Below are 20,956 nucleotides of genomic sequence, written 5' to 3'. Positions count from 1 at the left end.
GTTCGGAGACTATGGGCTGGATTTTCATTGGGCCGTGGAGTCGGGATTGGAGGCGTGCGGGAGGTTAAAATCCCGAAATCAGGGGTCCTGACACCATCCCGCCCCCAACCCGCCTCCATGCCAGTTTCAAAGGAGGCGGGTACCCGCCCCGCACTGGGACCCGCCTCCCCGAGGCGGGAAGGGGATTAGTGCCAATTAACTGCCTGTTAACAGGTAGTTAACAGGCAGTTTTTAGCCTAATCCCTATTTTCATTGTTGAAATGTGGGATTCCCGACGGCTCCAAACCATGCCAAGTTAGCGAGGCGGGCCGTCGGGATGAAGGGCTTGGAGGGGTCGAGATGTCCGGTGTTCAGGTGAGTGATGGGTGCATGAGTGCAGAGGTAAGTGTGTTTGGTGTGTGTAAAGTGTTTAAAGAAGTTTTATTTACCTTTACAGCCTTCCTTCCTTCAGGTCTCGGGAGTCCCTCATCTCACCGGCACAGAAAGCAGAATGGCCACCAACTGCCAAAATCTGCAGCCTCTGCTTTCTGTTCCGGGGAGATCTCTAAATCATCCTGAGAGGAAGGAATTAACCTGGAGTACAGATTGTCACTGTTTGACAGTTTCAGACAGCTGTGAAACACTGTTATTTCATCTGTCAAAAGGTCTTGATAGATGAAATTTCAATCTGTGACGTCACCTGTTGCCGGGTGGCCCTTAATTGGCCTGCAGAGCCCGCTGGGTGGGCTCAACAAGGTCAATCAAGTCTAAATCGCGTGGGTTGGCTAGAACTCGATGGAGGCGGGACTACAACCCCAAAAGTTGTAGTCTCGCCTCCTACCCGCCTCCTCAATGAAAATCCAGCCCTATGAATTAAACAGTAGAGCATGAAGAGATACTGCGGTTGCAATAGTAGTGCTTCCCCAATCAAGTGTTAGAGGTCGATAGATTTTTGAGTCGTAAAGGAATCAAGGGATATGGGGATAGTGCAGGAAAGTGGAGATGAGGTAGAATATCAGCCATGATCTTATTGAATGGCGGAGCAGGCTCGAAGGGCCAAATGGCCTGCTCCTGCACCTAATTCTTATGCTTAGTCAGGGCTGGTCAGGGTCGCCAGCTGTGGTCGGATGTATTCCTAGAGGTTTCACCACATGGCCTCCTGCCTCTTACTGCCCGCCCAGCAAAACAGCATTTTTTTCCCCTTTCTCCAATACTTTTATATAACTAATAAATGGAAGTGTTCAAAGAAAATGGAAAAAAAAACACCCTTTTTTTTTAATGCCCCTTTGATTTTTCTCCTGGAGTTGTCCAGGAGATTAACCTTCAATTCCTGGTGACTCCAGTGCAATCCTGGAGGGTTGGCACCCCTAGGGCTGGCACGGTGTGTTACTGCACCAGGGCAGTGTCGGAGCAGTAGGACATGGGTCTCATTAGAGGGCTGATTGTGTGAGTCAGTGCTGCTAGTGGGGAGCCTCGCTGGCTGGCACTACCCATCAGGAATCCGGACCACCCTTGCCCACGATTATTCAACCATTCATTTTAACAGTCAGAAAATTATGGCAACGCTTTGCCTGAATTTCTGGTGTGTGTTGGGGGCCGGTGAGTTTCCACTGGCAGCAGTGTGGACTCGGGAGTACCGACCCGAGTGTGTTTGTACTGGAGTGCAGGGTCATATTCGGTGCTCTTGCTTGAGGGTCCTGGTCTTGTGGTAAATGCCCGGTCGATATTGCAGGTTGAATTCCACAGCAACCGGAACAGCGGTAAAAACAACTCAACCCTATACAAGTGCAATTGTTTGTAAGTTGTGACTCTTTGAACATATCAGGCTGCTGTATCTTCTCCAATATAGCACTCTGACAGCGTGGCATTAACCACCTTTCAGAGTGGACAGGATAATGTCACTTAGTCTCTGAAGTGTTATACTCCGACTGTTAGCCCTGTGCTCCATCAAGTCTGCTCATTCCCATAGACCATGACAAACTACGCACCTAATCTCCGAATTAAGGGATGCAATAAATAATATAACACCTACATATTTTCTTTCATCACCAAAGCCTCTAGAGTGTCATGCGATAGATAAGGGACGAGCACCATCCTCATGTCTATCCCATTACAGTACACATACTGGCATAGGTTTTGGTGCAGAGAAGACGGGAGGCGCAAAGCAACCCAATTTTTCCCCAATGAGCGCTCATGATCAAGGGTTAATTGGTTAACCATACACAACTGTCTACAGGTAAATTCAGCACTCTATCAGAAAGCTACACTTGCAAAGAGTGCAGGTCGGAGAATTGTGGCATTTCGGTCTTGTCTACCTCCCGTGCTCCCTTGAGTTATGTGTCCCCAATGGGCTAACAGGATCACTCATTTGCTTACAATTACTTATATGTTGATTGAGCAGTGGACCAATAATCTCTAATAAGGAGAAAGATATGGTATGAATAAAGGCCATTTGGCCCATCATGCCCCTCCCTTCCTGTACACCTCGAACAATCTACCCTGCTCCAACCCATCTAATCTCCGAATTAAGGGAGGCAGTAAATGATATAAACCCCACGTATTTTCATTCACCACTAAAATACCATGGCAGAAACAGGAATGGAACACGTACCCATTTCAGTTTGCTCTGTTTGTAAGTGGTCTGCCAATGATTAAAATGCCACAGGAGGAACTGAGCGCTGCATGCTCTTGTTTACTCTTGTTGCTCTAGACACGGTGAAGCTGGTCAATCAGTCTGGGCATGTCACAGCCTGCCTGAGTACAACATGACGCCAACAGTGGACAACATCAAAACCCTTTGTAACCGGACACTGCTGTACACATTGGCTTGTAATAATGCACTGAATTTACCGTGCCCTTTAAACGCAATGAAAATAAATCTACGTTTTTAAAAATAGTACACTCAATCATCACTACTGTCTTCATAGAATACAGCAAAAGTGCTTTGATATTTTATCATTGTCGGAGGAGTGGCTGTCCAATAAATGAGGAGATAAAGTTTGTTAACCCAGGGCTGTCCAACCAATGCCACCTGAGCCCCAGCTTCAAAGCCCAGGCAGCTCAGTCCTATTTTGCTTATTTCATGTCTTTTATATCATACCGGGTAGTTTAGTGGTTATAAGAACATAAGAAACAGGAGCAGGAGTCGGCCAATCAGCCCCTCGAGCCTGCTCCGCCATTCAATAAGATCATGGCTGATCCAATCTTGGCCTCAACTCCACTTTCCCGCTCTCTCCCCATACCCCTCGACTCCCCTGTAGTTCAAATATCTGTCAATCTCCGCCTTGAATATATTCAATGACTCCGCCTCCACAGCTCTCTGGGGTAGAGAATTCCAAAGATTCACGACCCTCTGAGAGAAGAAATTCCTCCTCATCTCCGTCTTAAATGGGCGACCCCTATTATGTTACTGGACTACTTCTTATTGGTTAAAACTTAATTGATGACTGATGTCATCACCAATTAGGAGGTAGCATGTGCCCCCCTTCTTAAAGGGGCACAACCAATAAAACTGTAACTCAAACAAAATTTTTAAAAGAACAAATTAAATCAAAACTCTGTTTCTGGGGATGATGAAGTACTCCGGCCCCTCCGGTGTCCACCGGTCACGGAAGGCCTCACGCGTGCTGGTGGACCCCGCATGCTCCATCTCCAGGGACATCAAGTTACTGGACTAGTAATCAAGAGAAGGTGAGTTCAAATCCCAGTTTGAGAAGTTGAATTTCAAAAAAAATTTGTAAATATAAAAGCTTGCCGTCAGGAAAACTGACTGTGAAGCTGTCGGATTGTAGTAAAAACCCAACAGCTTCATTTCTGTCCTTCAGGGAAGGAAATCTGTCGTTCTTACCCGGTATGGCCTATGTGTGACTCCAGTCCCAAACCAATGTGTGGCCCCTGAAGCTCCATGGTAGAAGCTTAACCACCCACTGTGAGAAGCCATGAGTGAGGCTTTGTTATTCATAACTGTTTAAAAACAGCACCTCAGTGATTCACTTGTGTAAGAAAAATTACAATATCACTTTTCAGTCGTTTACACTTTCTATTGAACTGTGAGCCACAATACATAAAACAATCTGAATGTTTTGCACATATGTTTTTTTTTAAAGTGAGGGAGTTTGGCTTCGTTACAGTTAAGGACTGTGCCAAATGGTAGTTTACAAAACACGTGACTGAGGGCTACCAGCAGTTCAGGTGTCAGGGGCTGCATCAACAGCCCCAATGTCTCAGCCATCCAGTCCAATTCTTCTTGATACCCAGTAACAGGCGGAAAGAGATAAAGAGGACTGCTAACCCTAGCACCATTAGAGGAGAAGAGAAATAATCTTGCATGTACACAGTCTCTGAATCTACCCCATTCCAGACACCATTTCTCATTCTACAGCCATGATAGTGAGGATCCGGCTCCCTGGGATCTGAATTTCCATTTTTATTTTTTCCTATGTTGGCCATAGTGTTGACTTGAATTTCCCCTTGATCTAATGTATAATATTAGTATACCCAGCCCCTGTATGTAAGTGCCTTGATCCCATCACATAATTCATAAGAACGCAAGAATTAGGAGCAGGAGTAGGCCACACTGCCCCTCGAGCCTGCTCCGCCATACAGTAAGATCATGACTGATCGTCGACCTCAACTCCACTTTCCCGCCCGCTCTCCATATTCCTTGTTTCCCTAGAGTCCAAAAATCTAACAATCTCAGCCTTGAATATACTCAACGATTCAGCATCCACAGCCCTCTGGGGCAGAGAATTCCAAAGATTCACAACCTTCTGAGTGAAGAAATTCCTCCTCATCTCAGTCTTAAATGGCCTTCCCCTTATCCTGAGACTATGCCCCCTGGTTCTAGACTCTCCAGCCAGGGGAAACAATCTCTCAGCAACTACCCTGTCAATCCCCCTCAGAATCTTATATATTTCAATGAGATCACCTCTCATTCTTCTAAACGCCAGAGAGTATCGGCCCAATCTACTCGATCTCTCCTCATAGGACAACCCTCTCATCCCAGGGATCAATTCATTAAAAAAGCTCCAAGCAGAAGAAAGCCCAGATTAAAAAAAAAATCTTGTACGTTCAGTTTAAGCAAACTTAATACCCTTTAAATTACAGTCGATAGCCGTGGTGAACACTGTTTCACAGCAGCTACATGAGGTGACAGATAACACTAGCGGTTAATAGTTTGGGTGGAGAATGCAGCTGCATTGTCCCGTTATCTGAAAAGCACTTTTCTGAGAGCTACATTTCCAGCATTTCCACTCAATGCCTTGCCAACCTAACGCTGCGGCTCAGTGTTTCCACACAAGTCTCCTTTAACATATAAGGGTCAGTTTCCCGTCCCTCAGCTAAAGCTAGCTGCACCTGACAATTTACCCAGGCGCCAAGTTGAACTGCACGAGATTAGCCTCGGTCCATATAGAACTGGGCACTCGGATCCTGCTCGGAGTCAGTAGGCTGTGAGTTCAAGCCCCACTCTAGGACATCAGCAACTGAACCAGGCTGACACTTCAGTGCAGCGCTGAGGAAGTGCTGCATTGTCAGAGACGCTCTGGGATGGGACGTAAATCAGAGGCCCCGGCTGCCTGTTCAGCTGGCCATAAGACAGACAGATTTTTGAACAGTAAGGGAGTCAAGGGTTATGGGGAGCGGGCAGGGAAGTGGAGTTGAGGCCAAGATCAGATCAGCCATGATCTTACTGAATGGCGGAGCAGGCTCGAGGGGCCAAATGACCTCCTCCTGCTCCTACGTCTTATGTCTTATCTTATGTTCTTATAAAAGATCCAATCCATTTATCTCATTTGCTGTTTGTGGGATCTTGCTGTGTGCAAATTGGCCGCCACATTTGCCTATAAAACAGTGCCTGTACTCCAGACAGTATTTCTTTGACTGGGAAGCCCGTTAGGGTGCACTGAGAATGTGAAAGGTGTTATATAAACACAAACTGTTTCAGGCTGAAAGCAAGGTTGCGTTTGGCAGGAGTACTGTAATATAAAGGGCCCGATAGAGCTCTCATCAAGGAATGGAAATCATTGTGATACATTGGCCCTGATTTTAGCCACTCCCTCCCCCGCCCAGTGGGTATGGTGTGTGGGAGGGGTTGAGTTTGAAAAATTCGACCTCCCAGCTCCAACCCGTCGCCTGCTATCCTAAATCAGGCCATCCACAAGGCTCCCACAAAAGGCAGGTGGGGGACTAGATCACATTCAAAAGTCACGGCACGATGATGTAATTGGCTCCGCGATGTAGAACAAAAAGGATATAGAGGTATGGGAGAAGGTGCAAAAAAGATTTACGAGAATGTTACCAGAACTGAGAGGCTATACCGATCAGGAAAGATTGAACAGGCTGGGGCTCTCCTATCTAGAAAAGAGAAGGCTGAGGGGTGACCTGATAGAGGACTTTAAGATTATGAAAGGGTTTTGATAGGCTAGACGTAGATAAGACGTTTCCACTTGTGGGGAAGACCAGAACTAGTGGACACTAATAAATCCAGTAGGGAATTCAGGAGAAAGTCCTTTACCCAGAGAGTGGTTAGCGTGTGGATCTCGCTACCACAGGGAGTGGTTGAGGTGAATAACATAGATGCATTCAAAGGGAAGCTGGATAAGCACATGAGGGAAAACGTTAGAAGGTTATGCTGATATGATGAAGAGGAGTGGGGAGAGGCTCGTGTGGAGCATAAACACCGGCATAGATCTATTGGGCCGAATGGCCTGTTACTGTGCTGTAAATACTTTGTAATAATTTGCAACACTTTGAACGTCGGGGAGTCCCGCGCTGTCGGCTGCCCGGCAGTAGATCCAAGGTGGGAGGCGCCGACTGGCTGAGGTGAATATTAAAGATCTTCTTTTAGAACTCCTTGTAGGCCAGGAGGAGCAGGAGTGATTCCCCCGACCCCAAGCCCCTCAAGAGGTCTTTGGGCCTCCCAAGCCTTAGCTTGTGACGCCCCCCCACCCCCCACAATCTCGCTGGAACCCCCAATCCCCAGCAAAGCCCTCATTCCACTGATTGCAGGGACCCAACACCACGGCTCCAGGCTGCGGCCTCCTGCTACTTAATAGCTACTCCTGCCCGCCGGCCAGGCAGTCAATCTGGCCTGGTGTCTGGCGGGAGTCAACGAAAAGTTATTTAAGTGAGTCCCTGCCGTTGAAATTGGCAGGGCCTCCATGTCCCTGGCCTTGTCCTGCACCCTTCCCCCCTTCCAGTTAATATCAAGGCCATTGTGGCAGAGGAACACAAATAACCGAGATATCTGGGTACAAAATTCACATGCTGAGCGAGGCAGGTCTAAAATTCAGATCCAGTACAGGGGTGACTGTTCCATGATGAAATTCTGTCTGCTGTGTACAGTTACTGAATCAGGAGGCAGCTCACTGAATGTTGTGAACAGATGGTTTAAAACCAGTAAAGCAGCTTGTTCATTATTCCTGACACCCAGGGGATTGCGAGTTTTTGACAAAGTGCAGAGTTGTTTGAGGTCGGGATCCTGATGTGAGAGTGACTGTGTAACTTAGGCAAAGGGCTAGAATTCATCAAGTCATTGTTTTCAGTTATTTAAACTGAAATTAAGACTTTTAAAGTACAATTAATTCAGCGCTCAAAGGCTCAGACAGAGATTAAGTGACTAGAGGCAGTGATTTTCATTGTGAGGGACATTTTACAGCTCTTTCTGCATTGAACACGAGATTAATGCTCAGGTCCTCATTGTAAGTGAAGAGTTGTTGAGTGATCTTCCTACATTACAACAATGACTACACTTCAAAAGTACTTCATTGTTGTAATGCAGGAAGATCACTCAACAACTCTCCACTTATAATGAGGACCTAAAAAGTACTATCGATTGGGTCCGTGGGACCGGTTGGGCAGGGAGCCAGATCCCGAAGTGACACTGTGGATTCCCAGCCATCAGGGTACCGCACGTACGCGTACGTGGGATTGACATCCGTCAGTTCCACTTCGTCGACGAGGGGATCACTATTAGAGGATCGGACGAATCTTCGGAGCAGCACGGGGCCAGGAGCTGCCAACCATGATGGTTGGGACGTCCCATGAGTGGAGCAACGCTGGAACCCGAAGAATCGTTCGTGAGGAGTAGCATTGGTGGATGTAGAAAGAAGAGACCTGATGGAATGCAATGCGTCAGGGAGCATAGTTTCCCACTGCTGATCTGATAGGTTGTGTGACCTCAGTGCAAGACGAACAGCGTTCCAAACGATAGCGTTGTATCTCTCAACCTGTCCATTTCCAATAGGATGATACATTGTCGTTTTACTTGTGGCGATTCCCCGTTGGGAAAGATAACTTTTGAGTTCGCTTGACATGAAGGAGGGACCCCGATCAGAGTGGATGAAATTGGCCATACCGCAAAGGGAAAAGACCTGATCGAGGCATTTGATCACTGTGGAAGTAAGCATATTGGGACAGGGGAAAGCAAAGGGAAAGTGTGAATATTCGTCCACCATAGTAAGCAAGTAGGTGTTTCGCGCTGAGGAAGGCAATGGCCCTTTAAAGTTAATGCTGAGTCGCCGCATAGGCTGTGTAGCATGCATGAGCAAGCCAACCGACGGACGGAAGAATTGTGGTTTTAATTCTGCGCAAATTCTTCAAGTGGAGCATGTTCTTTTCACGTCTTCTGTAGAAAATGGGAGATTTTTAGATCGCACAAAGTGCAACATACGGGTAATGCCAGGATGGCACAAGTCTGTATGAAGATCCGTAAGAGTTGAAGTTGACATGGAAGAACAGAATGCACGCGTGAGGGTATCTGGGGCCACATTCTCTTTGCCGGGTCGATAATGTATGGTGTAGCCAAAGGCGGCCAATTCCATCCTCCAGAGCTGTATTTTGTTATTCTTGACCTTAGTGCGTTTCCGGTTATCCAGCATAAAGGCCACAGAGCGCTGATCAGTTATGAGCATGAAATGGCGACGAGTGAGAAAATGACTCCATTTACGTACTGCTTCGATGATAGCCGTAGCCTCCTTCTCGACAGGAGGATAATGGAGCTTGCTGCCCTGCAAAGTTCTGGACAGAAATGCAACGGGTCGACCGCCTTGATTCAAGGTAGCCGAGATCGCCACCTCCGATGCATCGCACTCGACCACGAAAGGGAAATTTTCATCGATGGAATGAAGCGTGGCTTTTTCCAGTTGTTGCTTGAGGAGGTCGAAAGCTGAAATAGCCATCGCGTCCAACGGAAATGACTTCACGTGAAGCAGGGGCTGGATCTTGTCGGAAAAGTGGGGTATCCACTTTGCATAATAGGCAAACATGCTGAGGGCCCGCCGAAGAGAGCTGAGATTTGTAGGAGGAGGGAGCTCCTGAAGCAGACGAAGTCGCTCCGGATCCGGTTTGGTGACACCATTGCCCACCCAGTAGCCAAGGATGTTGACTGATGGTACTAATTTCACAGATTTGGACTCATTTAAGGTTAAGTTGTGATGACGGTGAACGTCAAGAAATTTCTGGAGGTTGGCATCATGCTCCTTCTGGTCATGACTAGCAATGGTGATATTATCCAGATATGGAAAAGTGTCCGTTAAGTTCTCCTGTTTGACTAGGCTATCCATTGCCCGTTGAAAGACGGCCACCCAATTGGTGACCCCAAATGGAAGGCGACAAAACTGGTAAAGCCGACCATTGGCCTCAAAGGCCGTATACTTTTTGTCAGTGTCCTTTAACGGTACTTGATGGTATGCGCTCTTTAAGCCAAAAGTTGAAAATACCCTGTAGTTGGCAAGGTTATTGACCATGTCATCAACGCATGGTAGTGGGTAGGCATCCAGGTCAGTATACTGGTTAATAGTTTGCGAGTAATCGATGCAAAGACGTTTCTTGTGTTGCTTCAGAGGATTTTTAACAACGACGACTTGAGCCTGCCAGGAAGATGAACATGGCTCAATGATACCATCAGCTAGAAGGCGAGAGATTTCTGCCTCGATAAAAGATAGATCATCTTGGCTGAAATGTCGTGATTTAGTGACTATGGGCTTACATCGGGGGGAAAGATTGGCAAACAAGGAGGGCTCATCGAGCGAAGCCGCCGAAAGTGCACAAAACAGTACTTTGGAAATAGTAAGCTCCGGCTTTGGCCCTTCAAACTCGAAAGTGAGTCTTTTGTGTTGTTTCTGGAAATCCTGTCCCAGGAGCACATCACTGCATAGGTTTTTGAGCACCCCGAGCCGGGTGGAAAACTAAGTGCGGCCATTGAGAATAAGGTCAACAAGACAAAAGCCGGAAGAGTTGGTGGTCAGTGTCATCAGAGCCATTACAATTTCCCTGTCCGAGGGGTAAATAAGCAGTTTTAACTTACTGACAGCCCGCTCACTGATGAAGCTGTCAGAACTACGAGTCGATTAATGCACTCAAAATGTGTCCATTTACCGAAACCCTCGTGGCTGCATGGGACAGGCTTTGGGGAAAAACAACTGTAACACTAGTAGTAGCTCTTGGGGGAGGAGCAGTTTTATAGATAGCAGCTGTAACACTAGTAGTGGCTCTTGGGGGAGGAGCAGTTTTATAGATAGCAGCTGCAACACTAGTAGAGGCTCTTGACCGGCATATTTTAGAAAAGTGATCTTTCTTACTGCAATGATTGCAGGTTGCATTACGAGCAGGACAAAATTTCCTATAATGGAATGCACTTCCACAGAAGAAACACTTCTTTTTCGATTGCCAAGATGCCGCTAGGGCAGGGTCATCATCAGTGAGGGCTTCCGCCTGAGGCTTACCGGGGGAGTCACTAAAAGTGGTAGCAGCAGTCTGTGCATATGGTAAAAAATAGGTATCTGAATTTTTTTGAGCCAAGTCCAGAGACTATGCCTGGTTATAAGCAGCTAGTAACCCAAGAGTTTTATTCTCCAACAGATGCTGGCGTATGAGGGGAGAAGCATTTCCGTTAATAAAAGAGTCACTAATTAATTCCTCCCGGTACTGCTCAGCTGAGACAGCTTTAAGGTTACAATCTTTGCTGAGCCTGTGAAGCTCTTGAAGGAATTCGTCAAGTGATACCCCGGGTTGTTGTCGAGTTGTGGCCAGTAGGTGCTGAGCAAAAATTTCGTTTGGGGCCTTAACATATAGTTGCTGTAGTGTTTGGATAGCGGAGTCATAGTCTACACAGTCTTCGATAAAGTCAAACACATGAGGAGATTCATAATTGGCAAGCATTCGTAACTTATTAGGAACATTCTCACCACATGCCTCGGGGAAGTTGCTGAAGGTACGATACCAGTGTTTCCATACCTTAGCAGCTGTAAGTGAATTTGGGTCCAAGTCGAGACGGGCGGGTCCGAGTAGTTTCTCCATGATGGATTGATTACTACGTCCGAGTTCCCTTCTACAGTTTGAATCGTAGCTGCCTGTTCCCAAATCACTCAGAGCGTGGAGCAGGTTGCAGTTGATTAAATTGACGTAAGAAAACTACCAGGCACTTGGTCTGAGTATTAAACAAGGCTTTAATCAACTGCTTTACAACATGGAGATCTAGTTGTGTCCTTCACTAGTTCCTGTTAAAGAACGTCCTGAGCAAGCTGGGCCCATGCCCGAGTATTTATACTCTCCCTGGACAGCGCCCAATATCATTTCATAAGTCATTTCCACATGAATGACAAGATTCATGTCATGTTGTACGAATGCAAGTTCTTCATTTCCTACCATTCTGTTGAATCAGCAGTGAGTTGGGGCATGGGTGTTTTTCCAGTTTATGTAGTCTATTTTGTGATGTTCCAGTGTCCTGAGGTGGTTATCAGCCATCTCTTTTAACTGTTTGTCCCTTTCCCCCACCTAGCCCCATCTCCCCTTTGCTCTTTCACTTTTCAGTTGCTCGTTCTTTATTCAGTTTATTGGTTCCCAGGCTCTCAGTACTGTGGAACTTCTTACCTCCGTCAGTCTGCCCACCTTCAGATATTCTACCGACCAAGCTTGGCGTCATCTAACCACTGATGCCTGATTTTGGTTCTCTTGCTCGTTTCAGCCTCGATTAAGCCCGCGATGATGTGCCTTGGGTCCCCACCTAGATGTGTCAGCAACTCGATCTGAAACCTCTAAATTGGTTTCTATTTTTCCACATCTGCAATTGCCTGGTCAGTGGTCTGCTTACATGCTGGGAGTGCGGAGCCGCGGCAAGTTCCACCCCCTCAGAACATGGTGTGCAAAGTTAATTCTCCTATGGCTGCACTCAATGCTGGCACCTCAATCAGCCAGTCTCAACGTATTGTCAAATGACTAAAAAGAATTGTGACTTAACAACACCCTTGGTTTGCTTTAAGCCCCTTTATTCAATCAGCTTGTTTTTAACACTTTCACCATTGATCAGAAACTTAACTGGACCAGTCACATAAATATTGTGGCAACAGGAGCAGGTCAGAGGCTGGGTATTCTGCAGCGAGTGTCTCACCTCCTGACTCCCCAAAGCCTTTCTACCATCTACAAGGCACAAGTCAGGAGTGTGATGGAATACTCTCCACTTGCCTGGATGAGTGCAGCTCCAACAACATCCATCCAGGACAAAGCAGCCCGCTTGATTGGCATCCCATCCACCACCTTAAACATTCACTCCCTCCACCAGCGGCGCACCGTGGCTGCAGTGTGTACCATCTACAAGATGCACTGCAGCAACTCGCCAAGGCTTCTTCGGCAGCACCTCCCAAACCCGCGACCTCTTCCACCTAGACGGACAAGGGCAGCAGGCACATGGGTACACCACCACCTCCAAGTTCCCCTCCAAGTCACACACCATCCTGACTTGGAAGTATATTGCCGTTCCTTCATCGTCACTGGGTCAAAATCCTGGAACACACTCCCTACCAGCACTGTGGGAGTACCTTTACCACACGGACTGCAGCGGTTCAAGAAGGCGGCTCACCACCACCTTCTCAAGGGCAATTAGGGATGGGCAATAAATGCTGGCCTTGCCAGCGCTGCCCACATCCCACGAATGAATAATAAAAAAAAAGAATTGAAATAGTTGGAGGAATTAATCACATTGATTAATTTTCTTCACACCGTCACATTCGCTAGCTCTCCCACTATTATCATTAACAGTCATGTGCTCGCTGGCCTACATTGCTTCCTGGACTAACATCTACTCGAATCTACTCCAGCCCTACAACCTTCTGAGAACTTTGTTCCTCCAAATCTGGCCACTTGCGCATCCCTGACTTCCTTTGCCCCATCATTGGCAGCCGTGCCTTCAGCTGTCTTGACTCCAAGCCCTGGAATTCCCTCCCTAAACCTCTCCACTTCTCTTTTCTCCATTAAGATGCTCCTTAAATGCTACCTCTTTGACTAAGCTTTTGGTCACCTGTTCTAATGTCTCCTTCTTTGTCTGATTACGCTCCTGTGAAGCACCTTGGGATGTTTTACTACATTAAAGGCGCTATACAAATGCAAGTTTGTGTTGTTATTGTTGTTAAAGGGACCCCACCTTAAAGGGACCCCACCTTTGTGAATAAGTGTTTGACAATTTTATTTTCGATTGCCTACAAATACACAAAAAGAGGACACAAAGCATCATTGCATTGTGTGAGTCAGCCATTATTATGGTGGTGGCTCTTCTGATTCTTCCTACTTCTCAAACAATAAATGTTTAGCCAAACATATATTCTATTCACTTTAAATAGAACATTCACACATGCACGGATGTTAAGCTAACAATCAACAGCCCTCGGGGTGAAACAGCCTACTTAAACATTTATGTCATGATATGTCTTGTGAATAACCAGTTCTTAAATTAATCAAAATGATAAGGATGTGTTCTTGAAATAGAGGTAGTGGAGATCCTGGTCGTAACCTTTCCAATCATGTAATGGTGATAATTCTGTAGGTACTCTCGCCTCACCCAGCCTCCTCCCATTTCCCCTGTCTGTACTGGCTCCTGCTGGGAAATGGCTTTATGGATACCAGCGGTTCTCCAGTAATTCACCCAAGTGACCAATCTTCATGTGTGAGTCTGAACAGTGAGTGTCAGCAGGTTGTTTGAGCTGGGGGTGAGGCATCGCACCCATGCCCGATCCTGTTCCTCTTCTCAGCCGACAGCTACATGTGGGAATTTCCAGCCGGAGTCACTGGGATGTGATTGGGAAAGGGAGTGTGAACTGATCCGTTCCCCCCCACCCCCCCCCCCTCCCCTTGCAATAACCCTAGGCCGCTGAAGCCAAGCGTGGCACCTCAACCTCTGGTCTGACTGAGACCAACCGCTGGGAGTCAGGTGTGGGACTGGATACTTTCACTGCAACACTTGTACCTTCTGTGTTTCTCCCAAATGATGTACGCACAACGAGAAGGCCTTTAATGCATAAACTGAAGAAAAATGTATGCCAGTGGTCTTATTAATGAAAGAAAGCAGCCGGTACGTATGACTTACCCACAGATATCTGGGCGTGTGCTCAAAGACTGACTGTCTTGAAGTTCAGAGAATATTAATAAACTGTTGGGAGTTTTACTATCGTGGGTCAGTGACATTACCCAACTTCTTGGTTGTGTTACAGCCTCAAACACAATCCCAGGTGTCTGTTATCTGTGAGTGCAGCTGTTGATATAGCCTTTGATAAGAAGTAACAAACCCATAGCTTAAAAAGAAAGATTATTAGCCTCTGTCCTGCTGACTAATGAAGAGAGATTAACCGTATTATTCTCAAAGCTAAAGGGATTGCTATTTTTAGTTTTAGTTTTGTGACTGCATTGCTGAACTGGATGAGGAACTGGACGCTAACACTTTTCAGGTGGATTAAAGCCCCTTTCAAGGTACAGTGGCACAAGCGATGCCTCTGGAGAGGGGACACCACTGTCGCCGAACGCCTTTCCAAGTGCGATGCTACTGCAAATCTTTTGTCGCTTTTCGAAATGCCTTGCGTGGAATTAAGCGCGCTGTCTGGCGGTGAAGAAACCGCCACGTCCCACTTCTTGTTATTAGCGTGCAGTGTGGCTTCGTAAGTAATTGGATTTGTGTTTTTAGGGAGCTGGCATCGGCAGGAGGAGTGGAGAGCAGAGAACAGGAGTTCAATAAGAAGGCGCTATCGGCCCCTCACAGACAGGTAACTGCCACGTAACAACCATTTCACTCTCATTTTCCAAAACCTTGGCAACAGTTTTGCATTCTTATGAGAAACTATTATGTTTTCCTGAGAGTTGTATTGAAAGAACCTTGCTTCCCGTAGTTGATTCTCGTTCTCCTTCGAAATGATTGTCACAGTAATTTTGCATAATTTGAGTTCTGTCAGTGTCGGACGCAGTCAGATACTATTACTAACGTTATTACCATGGCTTTTAATTCTCAGGTATATTTACTTGTTTGGGGTTTTAATGACAATATCAGGAAATAATCTCTGGACTGTATTTTGCTACAACAAAAGAGAACATTCCTAAAATACTGGTAGATCTTCTGGGAGTGTTGCTCCTGAGCAATTTAAAATGTTAAGATTTCAACATTCTCATCCTTGTTTTCCAATTCCTCCATGGCCTCGCCCCTCCCTATCTCTGTAATCTCCACCAGCCCTAAAACCCTCTGAGATCTCTGCGCTCCTCCAATTCTGGCCTCTCACGCATGCCCGACTCCCTTCGCCCCACCATTGGCGGCCGTGCCTTCAGCTGCCTAGGCCCTCAGCACTGGAATTCCCTCCCTAAACCTCTCTGCCTCTCCGCCTCTCTCTCTCCTCCTTTAAGACGCTCCAGTGAATCTATCTCTTTCACCAAGCCTTTGGTCTCCTGCCCTAATATCTCCTTGAGTGGCTCAGTGTCAAATAGTATTTGATAGCGCCCCGTGAAGCACCTTGAGATGTTTTACTACATTAAAGACGCTATATAAATGCAAGCTGTTGTTGTTGGGCAAACGTAAAACAAAGATTGAGCTCCTCACCCACAATGGGGGATAAATAAGGAGGTAAGTTGGGCTCCTCTCATGCTGTTACATAAATCAGTGTGTGTACATGACATGCTGTAGTTACATAAATAAATGCGCGTTGTTCACTCTTTGCAGCTACATGAATAAAAACATGACTAATCTTTTTTTTAAAATGTGTTCTCGGGATGTGGGTATCGTTGGCAAGGCCAGCATTTATTGCCAGTCACTAGCTGCCCTGAGGTGGTGGCGGGCAGTGCTCCCTCGGAGCTGCACGGCGCAGATGCGCGGTGTCTGTGAGGTCCCGCGCAGGCCGCTCACCGGCTTTTGCATTATACAAACCGCGCACGCGCAAAAATTTGAATGGGCCGCGCAGCAATTTAAAGGGACCACGCATGAAAAAACACCACATTTTACAGGAAGGATGTGATTGCACTCGAGAGGGTGCAGAGGAGATTTACGGGGATGTTGCCTGGGCTGGGGAATTTTAGCTATGAGGAAAGATTGGATAGGCTGGGGTTGTTTTCTTTGGAGCAGAGGAGGCTGAGGGGAGACTTGATTGAGGTGTATAAAATTATGAGGGGCCTAGATAGAGTGGATAGGAAGGACCTGTTTCCCCTAGCAGAGCGGTCGATAACCAGGGGGCATAGATTTAAAGTAATTGGTCGGAGGTTTAGAGGGGAGTTGAGGAGAAAGCTTTTCATCCAGAGGATGGTGGGGGTCTGGAACTCACTGCCTGAAAGGGTGGTAGAGGCAGAAACCCTCATCACATTTAAAAAGTACTTGGATATGCACTTGAAATGCCGTAACCTACAAGGCTACAGACCAAGAGCTGGAAAGTGGGATTTGGGTGGATTGCTCTTTGTCGGCCGGGACAGACTCGATGGGCCGAATGGCCTCCTTCTGTGCTGTAAATTTCTATGATTCTATAACATTGGTGGTGGGCCTTCTACCAGTTAGCTAATAAGTAGAAATAGAATAGATGAGCATCAGAAACAGGTACTATATACAACATGACATTACATACAATATATGTGACATAGAAACAGTGCAATAATGGCCCAGAAATTCGGGTCTCCACGGGTGAGTACGCACGGGGTACTCATCCGTAGGCCCGATGGAAGTGCCGGTTTCCTGCATGCACTGCGCATGCGCGGGAAACCGGCACTTCCACTCCCCTGAACGAAGAGGTTCAGAGGTCGAACGCGTGCGCAGGGGAGGCTGCGCGTGCGCATCAAACTTAGGTTTTTTTTATAGGTTTTCCCGTGAGGGTAAGCCTGCAGGATTTAGAAATATAAAAAGCAGGCGTAAGGCCTGCTTTTTACAAGGTAAGTGGTGAATTAATTAAAATTAAAACAATTTTTCCACAGGTTTATTATTTTTAAATACTTTAAAGCAAGGTAAGTTTATTTTTAGCCCTGTTAGAAAATAAAATTATTTTTTTCAAAAATTTAAATTATTGTTTAAAATAGTTATTTCATGTAATTTATAGTTTATTTAAAAAATGTGATTTAAAAAAAAATTATTTGAAGGTTTAGTGCTATTTTGGGGCCATAGTATTTATAAGTCTTGACAGCACTTCCTGTCAGACTTATGAATGGAGCATTCCCTGCTCCGATTGGCTGCCCATGGCCCACGTAATCCCAGGGGACGCATCGAACTAACTGTGCCCCTGGGATACGCAAGCACCGCGCGCCGGCAGCTGGACCAGGCCCCGGATCGGAATTCCACGGGGCCCACAGCTCAATGGCCGGTGTGCAAGGTAAGTGCAGATCGGGGGCTTACACCCACGGGAAGCCCCCGACCCGAATTTCTGGGCCAATAATTGTAGAAATATGTGCAATCGCAATTGTAGAGTCAAACATGCAAATATATCAAGTTACACAGCAATCTCAAATTCTATCATGTTACATCTAATTATAAATAAATAATCCCAGCATTTAAATAGGAGATTATCGCACAATGAACGAAAACAGTCCTGAGGTGAATGCTCAGTTAATGTTTGTTTTGGTGGTGTTGGTTGAGTGAGGAATGTTGACTAGGACACTGGGCTTACACCTTGAAATAGTGTCACAAGATCTTTAGTGTTCACCCGAATGCCCTCAGCTATTTGATTATTCGAAGGACAGTATCCCCAACAATGCAAAATCCGCTCAGTCATGAACGAGAGTTGCAGCCCAGAATATGAGTTTAAACCCTAACGTGGGCCTTGAACAAGCAAACTTTTGAGTTATCTAGTATATGATATTATTAGATGTATCTATATCCGAATGGATCAAATTATTAGAAATATTATAAAATAAAAAGAAATATTGCAATTATTAATATTTGTAAAGTATACACACATATTAAATTATAAGGAGAAATGTATGAAATCTTTATGCTATATGCAAAGATAAATGCCTAGGGTTGGTGTTGGGGCAGCAAGTCAGGGTGTTGGCTGAAGGTAGTGTCTGGATAGGGTAAGACTGAACCAGATGTGGGGCTGGTGGTTGACAACTGGGGTAGCGTGTGGGGGGAGGGAGGGAGGAATAGTGTTCAGGCTGGTTTGAGGGTAGTAAATGGGGCAGAAGGTTACAGTCCCGTATTACAGGGCCCTACCGTTGTAGAGCTTTCTTTCTTTTACAAACAGTCTGTCATGAATCTTACCATTCATGTAGAAATGACGCATGAGATAACACTGGGCGGCCAGCTGGTGGCGCCGTCCAAGGAAAGTATAAATACTCGGGCGTGGGCCCAGCTTGCTCAGGATGTTTCTGTAACCAGGAACTAGTGATGTAACTAGAATCTCATGGTTGTGAAACAGTTGATTAAAGCCTTGTTTTATACTCAAACCAAGTGCTCAGCAGTTTTCTTACGTCACAGTTGCCCTTGATCAATCCAAGTTCCAAACACTTTTTAATGCAAATCTAACAGCACGGGGGAAATATTCGGTTGCTTTGCGCCTCCCGTTAGCGCCCTAAGAAATTCAGCGGGAGGTTAGAGGTGGTGGTAACCGTTAGCGCCCTCCAGTGCTGCTCCACCGCCGATGATGTCATCGCCGTGCGCAGCGCCCCGCTCGCGCCCCAGCTGCGCTCTTCTGTATAGCCCCCTGACTTACCGCCGGACGCTATGTCCGACGGGGCCAGGGGGGTCTACCTGCGGCGGGGCGGCGCTAATTAAAGGCGAGGTACCGGGTGGCCATTTTTGTTGCTGGCCGCCTGCCAGCACCTGCCCCCGTTGCCATCCCCGGCCTCCTCAGCAGCCCCCCCACGGAGTGCTGCGCTCCGTGAACCCGGCGCTTTTCTTGAGTGCCGGGCTCTTTTGCCGGCCCTCCAATCCCTGGTGGCCCAGCTGGGCCTCGGGTCGCGCTGCGCTAGGCCCCTCCCGGGGAGGAAGGCCTGCAATACCACGGCAGTACTGTGGCGATATTCCTTCACAGCATCCCAAGAGGGAGGCGGGGTGCTTCCAGTAGTGCCCCGCTTCCCTCTTGGGGCGCTACCGATGAATTTCGGCCGTGGGGGCACTAAAAGTAGCACCCCGGCGAAGTTAGTGCCCCAAAGGGGGCGCAACTCAATTTTTCCCCCCACAGCTTTTAGCTCTTCTACTCCCAGCCTATCTGGACCCTTAATTCCCCCTGAACCTCCCCTTTTTTATGCTCACCTGGCGAGGGGCTGCCTCCTCCCACTCCAGGTGCAATTATCTTTAAAGGGGAGGTTTTTAAAGCTGCCATACCCTTCCTCAGGGACCAGAGGCCTCACAAGCCTGCAGCTGGCGTATCAGCCCTCAATCACTCTGCTGCACCAGCTTCAAAGCTTAGAATGCGGCCAAGCAATATCTGGGGCCAGATGTGGGACGGCGGTCAGGTGATAATGGGAAGGCTGCTTAAAAGTGGGTCAGGTCAGTGTGAATTAATGGTCGGCCTAGTATAGGGCTGCGTGGTTATGATTGGGTGTCGCTGGAGTCGGGGTTGCTGCAGGAGTTGGCTAGGTCACGAGCAGGGAGTGGGAAGTTGCTGTAAAAATACCTCCTAGATGTGGGGGGGGGGGGTTGACAGGTCAGAGTGGATGGTGCAGGCCATGCCTGAGGCTAGGCCTTGGGTTGAAATCTATCATGGCCAGCTATAGGAGGAGCAGTCAAGCTGCGAGAGTGCATTGTGGAGGCTGTGTACAGAGTTCGGGTGGGAACAGGAAAGGCGGAGATTGACTGCAGAGTTAAGCTGGGGGAGATTGGTTGTAGAGGCGGGTGGAAGTGCGGAGGGAGGAAGTGGCTGATCTGGTTTAATGCTTGTTGGATGTGATTGGTCCCTGGTAGCCACGTGACCACGTGGTCGCACAGAGCATTCAACACGGCTTGAAGAACTTTACAATCATACCGTCTTGTAGATACAAAAAATTATGAGATACATATTAGAATTTAGTCGTGTCTGGGGAAACCTTTCCTAGATACAGTTAGGGGGATGTTCATGGAAAGGTTCTTGTTTACTGCAGGCTTTCCAAGTCCAACTTCCCAATTAGGTGACAGGTGAGTCTTTGAGAGTGACTGTTGGTATATAAGTGTTTGGAGGCTTCTAAATTGAGAAATCTATGTGAAGGACTAGGCTCATAGTGGAGGAAGCCAGCAAGAATGTAAAGCACAAGAGAGAAGACGAGACCAATCCAGCAGTAATTGTTAGGTGACTAAGTAATTGTTTTTAGAACCTCTAGATTGTAGGAGAGATTGCACTTTAAAAAAAAAGTGTTCTTAGAATGTGGGCGATGCTGACAAAGCCACATTTATTGCCTATGACTAGTTGCCCTGAGGAGATGGTGGTGGGCCTCCTTCTTTCCACGATGATGTTAGGGAGAGAATTCCAGGCGTTTGACCTTGAGACAATGATGGAATATGCCCAAGTCAGGATGGTGCGTGAGTTGGAGGGGAACTTGGATCTGATGACGTCCCCATGATCTTGCAGAATGAGGGAGGCTATGAGTTAGTCAGTTCTGGTGTCACAGCAAGGAATGAGTTCGAGTAGGAGGGAGTGCGATGAGCCTTAATTTCAACACAATCAGGATGACGAGTGTGTCAGACAGTGTGCTTGGAACTAAGGGGGAACAAAAGAGAAAAGTTCAGAGGAGCAATGAGCATAATAGTATGAAAAAAACCGAGAAAAAAAGCAAGTTTGTGATG

The 20,956-nt window shown here is 47.0% G+C and overlaps 1 protein-coding gene across 7 annotated transcripts in view; it reads left to right on the top strand.

Annotated features, from left to right (window-relative positions):
- The window catches only part of ptpn20 (protein tyrosine phosphatase non-receptor type 20), a 505,217-nt gene that overhangs the window by 204,454 nt on the left and 279,807 nt on the right, over positions 1-20,956 (top strand). For 5 of the 7 annotated variants that reach the window (XM_085970355.1, XM_085970356.1, XM_085970357.1 and 2 more), the window contains exon 8: positions 14,927-15,005. In XM_085970355.1, coding sequence (XP_085826481.1) covers positions 14,927-15,005 — 79 coding nt within the window. The other 2 variants (XM_085970358.1, XM_085970359.1) reach the window with 2 other exon arrangements.

The sequence above is a fragment of the Somniosus microcephalus genome, chromosome 29 (assembly GCF_052327205.1).
Source record: "Somniosus microcephalus isolate GS21.2 chromosome 29, FLI_Smic_1.0, whole genome shotgun sequence".
NCBI classification, from domain to species: Eukaryota; Metazoa; Chordata; class Chondrichthyes; order Squaliformes; family Somniosidae; genus Somniosus; species Somniosus microcephalus.
Note: the sequence above shows the minus strand (reverse complement) of the source record. Positions and strands in the feature narration are given on the sequence as shown.